The sequence below is a fragment of the Protopterus annectens genome, chromosome 3.part0 (genome assembly GCF_019279795.1).
Source record: "Protopterus annectens isolate FY-2018-M chromosome 3.part0, PAN1.0, whole genome shotgun sequence".
Taxonomy (NCBI): Eukaryota; Metazoa; Chordata; order Ceratodontiformes; family Protopteridae; genus Protopterus; species Protopterus annectens.
The window spans coordinates 884,055,616-884,066,847 of record NC_056731.1 but is presented as its reverse complement, the minus strand read 5'-3'; the positions used below and the strand labels follow the sequence as shown (position 1 = coordinate 884,066,847).

Here is an 11,232-nt window from a genome sequence, read left to right as displayed (position 1 = left end):
TGAAAGGACAAGCCAGGTGGATTTCACAAAAAGCAATGTTTTCGTTTCTAGTAAACAAGAAGAGCGATATACACACACATACTTCCTCCAGGTTGTTCAAAGAAGCGAGGACACTAAAAGCAAGATCGAGTCAAACGGACAATACCGATGACGTGAGCAATTTGAAAAAAAACAGAGATGATGATCTGTGAAAAATGAACTGGGCCTCCACTGGTCCAGTGGCATAGCCAGAATTTTTCATTTTGTACTGGCAGGTGCCTCCACCACTCAATTATCATTTTAAAAATATACTTAACCCTCAAAACACCCCCCCCCCCCCCCCAATATAGAGGAAGGGAACACGTTATTTCCAAATATTACCATTTATCCCTGCAGAAATGTGTCTTACAGACATATTCCTTTCACATACTCATTCTTTGTATAACTCTTTTCTGTAAATATTACTTTACATAATTCTAAACATTTTGTGCTTTTTGAATGTTGAATTTTCCAGAAAAAATGTACTCATTTGAATACACTGAGTATGCCCAGCTACACGCTTGCTTTGGACAGTGCCAACCACGTACTGTAAAACTGGAAACGTTATCAGCAGACGAATTATTAAAAATACCCCATATGTCCTAGTACAAGTGAGTAGTTGCACGCGAATACACAGTTACAAAAAACGCAGTGATGATAAACCTAACACCCGAACACGCCTCTCCCCCTCCGCCTTTTAACTACTGCTGTGACATCATTGGTCGGAGGTGGAGTGAACTGGCGCTGTCGTCCCCACGTGCGCGCCTTCAATGTATCTCCCAGCTGAAGCCTGTAGACTGTGCCGCGCGCCTGTGTTTTTTGACGGGACTGTAGGACGTTTGACAGCAGTTTTATTCAGCTGTTTTCTTCTTACTCCCTGCAACGAGCAAAGGTAGCACAAAGGCAGAGAAATCAGCGGCCAGGTCATAGTGTTTGCCTCTTGAAATTTAATTGTGTTGTCCTCCCCCAGTGACAATGGGAAGGCTGTCAGCAGAAATTTCTGGTGTCCCTCCTCTTTTTGCCCGCAGATCATTGTTGTGTAGGAGGGCAGGGATGGACCTGATCCTTTGGAACCCTACTAGAAATTACTGAGTTCATTCACAGTTGTTTTTATATTCCTGCGGCGGCGCCGGCAGCGGATGTGTTTCAGGTTGCACGATTTGACTTAATCACCAAGTATTATACAAACATGGTGAAATTCCCAGCCCTTACTCACTATTGGCCCTTAATCCGCTTTTTGGTTCCTCTGGGGATCACTAATATAGCCATCGATTTTGGAGAGCAGGTGAGTAAAGTACATTTTGTTAATGCCTGTTTATAAGTGGTGATTACTCCGACTACTCTGCTCTAAAATTGTTGTATAAACACACAAGCAAAAAACAAATCTGCATCAAAACATTGCAGTAAGACACTGGCAATATTTCAAACGGTCATTAATACAGTCTTAGCCTGCTAGTCATATTTGTATATAAAAGCACATTCGGTGCATTTGTTTATTGAAACAGGAGGTAATTTTCAGTTTGGTAATAACATCTTAATATACATGCAAAACTGCTATATTAAAGTTACGTTTCCTTTGATAATGCATAACTGCGTGCTCAAAACAGTCGTATTGAAGACAAGGTATAGCAGGGTTGTGGGGTAGCAACATCGTGTATTGGTGAGACGTGGGTTTATCACAAAATATTATTTTGGGATATGCAAAGAAAGCATGCTGGTGATATAAATATGGAGCTCTTCAGGCTACACAGTAATACCTTACCGTCACATCTGCACGAGACGCTTCTTGCTAGGCGTCTCGCTCACCTGATGCCTGATTATGGCATCACTTTATATGTCTGCGGTGGTTTGCAGCTAGAAACGGATCCCCACCGATACCCTGGCTTCAACATCAGCCAATGAGAAAGCCGGGAAGGACCAGTTGCTAAAGGGAACTGGTAGGATAGGTGGTGGTGTTAGTGCCTGATGTCTGCAACTAGCACACAAATAGCTGAGCCAACTGTATTGTAATGTGTTATGCTTCATTTGCCTTGCAATGCATTTGCCATCGATACTTTGCACCGTAGCTGGGGTATATTTTCCATTTCTACTTTGCAACCCGCAGTCTTTGCAGAGTACTAACGCTTCACTGTTCCCTATATTTATATGGCTACTGACTTGTATTTTGATTTTATAGCATAATAAGATCCACATGCCCTTGTTAAGATGCATGTTCTTTATTATCAAGGGCTTTTGGTGTTGCAGTTTCTTGAACAAAATAATACACACAGGTAGACATTATTAAAACGACCATGATAGCAAGGGCGCCAGTTGTTTAGAGTATCATTTAACTGCATTTTTGTTATTCAGACGGTTTGACTTATGTAAAGAAGATGTTTAGTATGTTGCCTCATAATTTCTCACGTCTCCCCAATGACCAGAGCTAAAGTACATCTTACCAAATGGTTAGTCGTTTCAGTGTAGACAGCTGTTGATTATGCACTGATCCTTGAAAAAGGTCATCCATAAAATCTACTGTCATTTGTTGTTACCTTCAGTGTGCCCTTGTTATCAGAAGTTTCCATAACCAGTCAAGGTTATAATGTTAGGTGCAGTATCAGAGCATGTACCTCTTTCACACTTTTATGATGTGTTACACTTAAGCTAGTATGTTGGCCAAATGAATGACCCACACAATATTCAGCTGGGACCATTCTCTCCTTCCTGTTCCTCATCCTGATTCTCCTTTCATTCTGGCCAGCCAACTTCACATTATAACCAATTCCTCTCATTTCTAAATCCCCTCACTCTCTAAACTGCTGTCCACCAAATTCCAGTCCTTTATTAACTTACGAATTTTCTTTATATTGTAATTTCAAATGTTAGTTACTGATATGACAGCCTGTGTTAAAACCATATAATCGTATGCATGTTACTAATTAACTTGTTAAATTGAGGAATATGGATGCAACTTGCTTATTGTGATTGTGGTTTGTGCTTAGTGCTAAGTTATGTGTAGTTACTGTCTCAGTTTGTAATCCTGGGATGAGCCTGTAGATCAGTGTTTTGCCCCAGTTAACAAACAAACAATAAAAGTAATTGAATGAATGAATGTGCACCTTCAGTTTAATCTTAGGCTTAGGTCACTCTACTTGTTTGCATTTTGTGTTGTTATTGTTTTGGTGTTTGAAAAATGCAGAACTGGTTTTATAGTCTTTAATATTTCAAACTCATCCATGGTATAATCCAACAAAAGTCCCTTAAACCAATCAGTTGAATTAATACAGCGTATGTCATTTTTATGGCTATATATTTACCTGCATGTGTAACTGCATCCATCTGGAGTATTTAGCAGTGTTTTAATGCTGACTAAAGCTACTGAATTTGGTTGAACTTTTTACTCATTATGAATGCTTGTAGATAAAATAATTATAACGGTAGTCTTGCCAAAATCCTCTCAGAATCTGTGTCATAAACTGAATATTGGTTTTGTTACATATGTGTGCACATTTAGTTACGGATGTGGGAAGGTAGAATGCATGGCCTGATACATAGTCCAGTTCATCTGTTTCTAATTTGTGTGGTCCGCCTACATAATGCCATTTGTGGAGATTACCAGTGGATTGTGACAAATCTGACTGATAATGATTTTCATCCAGAATTATTGTTGTTGTTGGAATATTCTGTCTCCATTATACTTTTGAAGCAGAGCATGTGTACAGCTGTTGGTGATTTCCCTACAAAGTTGAATTGAATTCCATGCTTTTTTAAGTCGGGTGCTTTTGATCTGCAGAAAGGGATTGCACATAGTAAGTAGTTGATCCTAAGTATTTCTCACGTTCACTTCTTAGAAGGACAGTAGGATTCCTGCAACCTCCCTCCAAAAAAAAAAATAATTCCCTCATTGCATGTTAGTTTTTAAAGTTAATACAGAACATCTAGGTGGCTAATAATCATAAAGGTATCAATGGTGGTATACTAAATTTGATTAGTAGAACACAGAATGGACATGCTGTAAAATATCCAAATGTATAATTTATGACCCCCAGTGTTTATCCTGTGCTTTAGATTGTGACAGGCAGAGCAGATGTGTAATGTTGTGTAAGCAATAGAGACATGCTTGTGTAAGCAATAAAGACATGCTTTTGCTGTAAGTTTTTAAGTGCTTGACTGATTTGCCTTCTTGCTACCAGAAAGCAGAAGTGTCTAAACAATTGCAAACAGGACACAATTAGAAAGATCTTTACAGAAAAAGAGTATGTGAAAATATTTGGATATTTCTCTTTTTCAAGGAATTGCAGGTGATGTGTAACATATCCCTAAAAATGAAGATATTTCAGCACAGTGTCTGAAAAATGCACAGACAGACGAGACCTTATGATGCACTCTTCCTTGCTAGTGTTGCACATTTTAATGCAAGCTCTAAAACTTAAGATTGGTGCACATATGTGCTACTGGGTGTGAAAACAATTGCAGCTCATTTGGTGGTCACTGTGGAAAGAAATCCAAGAATGGTGATATTTTGTCCTTTCCTGTAATAGGGAGGGGGAAGAGCTTAGGCTGGCTAGCTAGTTTTCCACTCTCACACTAACACCGACCTGTGCAAGTCTGGCGGGTACAGCAGCATATTGAGTGAGCAGCTTGTTTGGCAAACTCAAGGCACATGATTAAGAAATGGTGCTCCTTTTGTCTTAGGCAATGGGTTATGGCATTTATTACTATCAATTCAATGGTCCAACACCGTTGATGTACACATTTAATGTAGAAAAAAAGTTGTGATTTATGAATTGGGAGGTAGTTTGTAGCAAACCAGGGTGATGCTTCAAGATCACGTTAAGTAGGGGTCCCAACTATGTAGCTAATAGGAACTCTTGAGCATCATAAAGGAAATAAATGGCATCTTTTATTTTGCTTTAATAAGGCTATTTTTTTTCTGTGACAGACCGTTAAGAGGAAGAACCTTAAGTTTCATTTTTTTTAACCAGATGCTGCAACTTCCTTTCTGACCTGAGATAGTAATTACTAGGTATGGCATCTTGGCCTTATACGATTACGTTGCATTTTATCAGTTAACTTCAGGTTCAGTATTTGACAGCCTTTTTTTCCCTTTTGATTCTTGATCTCCAGACCCTTTTAATCCATCTCACTTAATCTGTGCAATGTGCAGCCTTTTAATCACACCCTGTTAAAGTTAGCTGCCAGCATTGAAGTTCATCAGAAACTGGTTAAAAATAAACTAAGTCCCTTTATATAACCTTTTGAAAATTGCCGCAAAAATTTTAAAGTGACATACATCAAATAAACATACACAGTTATGTAAAAAATGCAGCTATGAATTATAATACATCTTATTTAAAATAAAACATAAAAGATTGAAAAAAAATAGTCACAATACATTTATGGAAATGCAAGATACTCTGATCTTTAGAGCAGGTTTCAAAGAAACCACGTTGTTGATGCCAGGCAGGCTAGTGGCCTATTTTTTCAGCCTTTTAAGTTTTATTTTAAATAAGATGTATTTCAATTCATAGCTGCATTTTTTACATCACTGAATGCTCTTCTGTTTTAAAGTGACGGGTTTGTGTATGTTTATTTGATGTATGTCACTTTTTATATAAGGGGACTTAGCCAATTGTTGAAGGTTATAAATAAACTAAGCTTCTGGTGCCATTCTAAAGGGATCCAGTATCTGTCTGCCTGGGATGACATGGTCAACAGACCACGATGCTTTGCCAGAGATGGCCTGCACCTGTCACCCCTGGGATTACGGATACTGGCTAAGGTTCTTGCCATCCCTATAGTGCCTCTTTTAGGCAAGGTTCAAATGACAAATTCACCACCATAACAGGAACAGGCAAGCAAAAACTGAGGGTGATGCTACTCAATGCTAGAAGTCTAAATCTCAAATTCCAGTCACTCGAGGCACTCCTTAAAATGGAGAACACCGATATCTGTGCAGTGACTTGAGACCTGGTTCAAGGCTTCAGAGAGCACCCCTGCACTACCAGGCTATAACTCATACCACACTTTTCGGCCATGTAACCTGGACCGGAACACTAAAGGTGGAGGTCTGTCCATATTCATTAAGGATATCCCTACTTCCAGGTTAGTTGCTCAGCATAATGCAGCCGAGGTTATCCAAGTGCAACTAACTCTGGGCAAAACTGCAATCCAAATTGTAGCTTGCTACAGATCACCCACCATGCCCCAGGATTCCCACTCCTCTTTTCTTGATGTACTGGAAAATATTAGGGTTCAACCAAACACCCTAATAATGGGCGATTTCAACTACCCCACCATTAACTGGGAAAACTACTCATGTACTAACTCCTTCGCTCAACGCTTTCTGGAATTCATAAACTCCAATGCCGTGGATCAACCTATCCACACCCCCATCAGGGGCAACAATATCCTAGATCTAGTCATTACCAACATGAGTGACCAGTGTTCCACACCTGAAGTCAATGCCTCATTGGTCCGATCCGACCATAAGCTAATTACCCTAGATATCCACATCCTGCCCCCACCCCCTTTAAGGAAACCATGGTAAAAAAATTCTCCAAAGCCAACTTCATGCTTCTTAAGACAGAAGTGGTGAACTTCATGACACCCATGCAGATGGACAATACAGTTATGACTACTGAATCCTACACAATTGCACTTCATAAGCACTTACATGAGTGCATGGATCATGCTATCCCAAACAGAACCAAGACGCTATCCTCCAAAAAAGGAAGCCAATCTGGTGGTCCCCTGCCATAAACAAACTGTACAACAGAAGGAAGAAACTGTTGCAAAAGAGAGTAAAATCCCATGAGTGGAGGAGCTCCCTGGTCAGCCTCAGTAAGAAGCTGCGATCCCTGATAAAATCCTCCAAAGCTAGTTATGAAAACAAAATCGCCACTAATTCTAAAGACAACCACAAAGCATTCTATAGCTATGTCAAGAATCTCAATGGCAACACTCAGATCTGCTCTGAGTTACAGCACAATGGCACTAAATATACAGACCCAACTGATATTGCCAACATCCTGGCAGATAGGTTCAGTGCTAACTTTACCCCCTCTCACCCCCTAAAGAGCCCATCTCTATACCGGAAGAATGCAAAGTTCCTGTAATCACGGATGCACAGGTAAAAACCACACTCTCCAAAGCCAAGAACACAGCATCCATGGGACCAGACAACATCCCAGGCTGCGTTCTACATGAACTACAGAACAAACTGGCACCCCACCTAAGTACCATGTTTGATCATAGCCTCACCTCAGGCTTTGTGCCTGCTGAATGGCGCACAGCAACTGTTATCCCACTTCACAAGGGGGGAGCCACCACGGGCCCCGGGAACTACCGCCCCATTAGCCTGACGAGCCTGGTCTGCAAGGCCATGGAACGTATTATCATGGAACTAAGACATTGGTAATCTCCAAACTCTGGACCCCACCCAGTTCGGGTTTGTAAAAGGCAGATCATGTCTCCTAAACCTGAAAGACTTCTTTGAAGCAGTCACCATAGCCGTTGACAAGGGTAAGGTGGTTCACACAGCCTTTCTAGATCTTGCCAAGGCTTTCAACACCATCCTCCACTCTGGAATTCTAGATAAACTCACTGAACTAGGTATAAATCCCTGTGTCACAAGATGGGTTGCCAACTGGCTCACTGACAGAACCCACACTGTGAAAGTAGCAGACTCCAAATCCGACTTCAGACCAGTGACAAGTGGAGTACCACAGGGTTCAGTCCGGGGTCCTTTCCTGTTTATCTACTTCTCTGAAGTACAGGCTAACACAGAAGGTCTTTGGCTAAGGAAGTTCGCAGATGACTTCAAATTAGGAGCCATAATCGAAACTCCTAATGATGTGGACATCCTACAAAAGGGCCTCACTGAGACAGATGCCTGGTGTCAAAGCCATGGCCTCAAGCTCAATGCCAAAAAGTGCACTGTCATCCCCTTTGGTAAAAACTCTGTACCCATGAACTACAACATAGCCGGTAGTATACTTAACACCGAAAGTGTGATAAGAGACCTTGGGACACAGGTGGACAGTAGTCTCTCCTTTGATAATCACATCGCCACAGTAGTCAGGAAATCCTTCAACGTGGCACACCTCATTACAAAAGGTTTCTCATTCAGAAAAAAAGGAGGTCATTGTTCCCCTCTACTCATCACTCATTAGACCCATTATAGAGATCTAGATAGGGTGTGTGAACCACCTTACCCTCATCTACGGCTTTGGTGACCGCTTCAAAGAATTCTATCAGGTTTAGGAGACATGATCTGCCTTTTACAAACCCGAACTGGGTAGGGTCCAGAGTTTGGAGATTTACCAATGTCATTGTTTATAAGCTCCATGATGATATACTCCATAGCCTTGCAGACCATGCTCGTCAGGCTAATGGGGAGGTCGTTCCCAGCGTCCGTGATGGCTCCCCCTTTGTGGAGTGGGATGACCATTGCTGTGTGCCATTCCCATGGATGCTGTGTTCTTGGCTTTGGAGAGTGTGTTTTTTTACCTGTGCAGCCGTGAAGGCATGTCTCTACTGAAATAACCATAACAGTATAACAACTCGTCTCCAAACATCACTACTTCTCAATTAACCCAGCTTTGCACAGTAGTCTACTCACAAAACTGTTCAGTCATACAGGAGTGCTCAGTTGTAATTCTTTTGTGTTAATATTATGTTCACTATTAATAATAATATTGTGTTCACTATTAAAGTCAAGCTATGAACATGCTGATTAAATGCACATTTGAACTTTTGAAATGCTCACACATAGACACATACACTCACATATAATAAAACATGCTTGTGTATGCAGTACTCATACTATTTATTTATTTATCCCTTGTTGGCTGGGTTAGTCCTACTAAGCTTGTGGTCTCTTTTCAGGGGAGGCTAGAAGTGGTATTTATACTACTAGGTGAAATTTAGCTAGAACATTGGGGAACCTCCCCTACTGTCTTTGCAAAAGGGGATGCTTCTCATGGTACATTTCCTGCTTCTGCTCCTGATACGGAGGCAGCTCGGAGAAGCATAGTTATGCACATATGGAAGGAGGATAAGAGAAAATAGTTTACAATTCCGGTGCCGTTATTTGATCAGCAGAAATGGAAATGAAAATAATGGAGGTTGAGGAGATGTTTTGGGGAGACGATGGTGCGGTGAAGGCTTTAGAAAAGGCAGTCAATCCTTTTCAAGGACAGCCTAAGGAGTTGGAGAAGGAGGTGGAATCCACTGTAATGGATTCCGAAAATTTGTTTCAATGAAACCTCTTTGAGGAAGAGGTTACAACACAAGAATATGTTGTTACAGTCCTCCAGTCAGCAGGGTTGCAGGATGATTTATTGATAGACATGGTAAATAAGCGCAAACCAGAAACATGGTAAAGATGTGTCATAGGGAGAGGTGATGGAAAGGATCCAGAAGGAAGAGGTAGAGCAAATTGAAGGGAGACAGGTTGATAAAAAAATCATGTGGAGATGGTTAAAGAACGGCTGGAATCTAGGAAAGAAAAAAAAGCAAGTTTAAGGAAAAAGAGACTTTTTAATGTACGGATTGAGAGGAAGGAAAATCCAGTAATGGACAGATATAAGGTATGGGACAAAGTAATTAAGGCACTGGGAATCGAACAAAATGAGGTAAGACCATTTATGCATAGTAAAAGAGACTTTCTGTGACATTGTTTTTGAGACTGGTCAGATAATGGAAACATTGTTAAAGGGATATGAGGAAAAGAAAAAGTGCTCACCTTGCAACTTTTATATATTTAAGCCCTTTTATTGGGAAACTAAGAAGAAAATTAACATTCAATTCAGGACTGAAATTGAAAGAGAGGCTCTAAAAGGGCATTTATTAAAGTTGTGAAAAGATGTAGTGAGTTTATCAAAAGTATATGATAATAGAGGTTTATGGACTTGGTAGTGGGATTGCAGTGTGATTGGGTAGTGGGATTGCAGTGTGATTGTGAAACTAGAAAATGATAGTATTCCAAGTATTATCAATGTCATTAGTCACAAGGGCACGGTTAAATACTGGGGACAGCCAAAACATGTTTTTTTGTGTGAAAAAATTATCATTTAATTAATAATTGTGCTAAAAGAAGACGTTTTGCATGTGGGGAAATAGGACATGATGTAAGGGATTGACAACCGAAATGTTATAAATGTAATAAAGTGGGACTTTTGGGGGAGAGTATGAAGAAAAGGGGAATGAGGCAGAATCAGAGATGATATACGAAATAACAGATCAAGACAAAAAGGATAAAGGTATAGAAAAAGAGAAACAGTGGAAATGCAAAAAGAAGCAATTAATGTAGTGGACAGAGAACAAATGATACAAAAAGTTAATATAAAGGAAGATTTAAATGTAGGCAAAACTGAGGAAGAAGAGCCAGGGTTGAGTGAGAGTGATAATGCTAAATGGAATATAGTTAAAAAAAAAGAAATTGTATTGGTAAAAGAGTACGAGAGAGGAAAAGGAAGATTACAGAGGGATTTAAAAAAGAAAAAAAAAAGAAGGGGAAAGGATGAACATGTGTTACATTACAATAAAATTACCTGTAAAATTTTAGCCCTTAATGTTAACAGTTTAAAAAATTAGAAAGAAGAATAGGAATTTTGGAATGCTGTAAAAAACAAACAAACAAAAAAAACCAAGAAAGTGATATTATTTTAGAAGCTGTAGATTTTTATCACAAAAAGAAATACGGTGGGGGGAAATGCTATTTGGAATTTTGGGAAGGAGACTTGTTCAGGAATTCTTATCTTATAAAGAGACACAATAAAAGTGTTAGATGTTACTTTTGTACAGGTAGAACTACAGTTGTAAGACGGAGAGATTAAGTAATTAGAATTATTGCTATTTATTAGATGTTACTTTTGTTACAACAGGTAGAACTACAGTTATTGTAAGAAGGCAAGATTAAGTAATTAGAATTATTGCTATTTATGTAACTAAAAAAGAGAGAGAAGAGAGGTTTAAAAATATTATTCAATATGTAACAATTTAATATGGAAATTATCATAACAGGGGATTTTAATTATAATTATAATTCCACAGACAAGCCAGCAGGTTTGACATGAAATTGGCACCTCAGTCAGTATTTCTTTTGGGAAACCTACCCTGCTGAAAATCTCTAACAAAGCATTTGCTACCTTCTCTGCCTCAATGGAGGACAAAGCCACTGCCTCATGGTATAGTGTACCATAATCCACTACCACTAGGATATACTTTTTC

General features: G+C 39.6%; 1 protein-coding gene across 1 annotated transcript in view; it reads left to right on the top strand.

Annotated features, from left to right (window-relative positions):
* Nucleotides 1-779: 779 nt before the first annotated feature.
* ANKH (ANKH inorganic pyrophosphate transport regulator) overlaps nucleotides 780-11,232 on the top strand; it is a 1,474,332-nt gene continuing 1,463,879 nt past the window's right edge. The window contains exon 1 of the mRNA XM_044065217.1: nucleotides 780-1,303. Coding sequence (XP_043921152.1) covers nucleotides 1,208-1,303 — 96 coding nt within the window. The 5' untranslated portion in view covers nucleotides 780-1,207. The remainder of the gene's footprint in view (nucleotides 1,304-11,232) is intronic.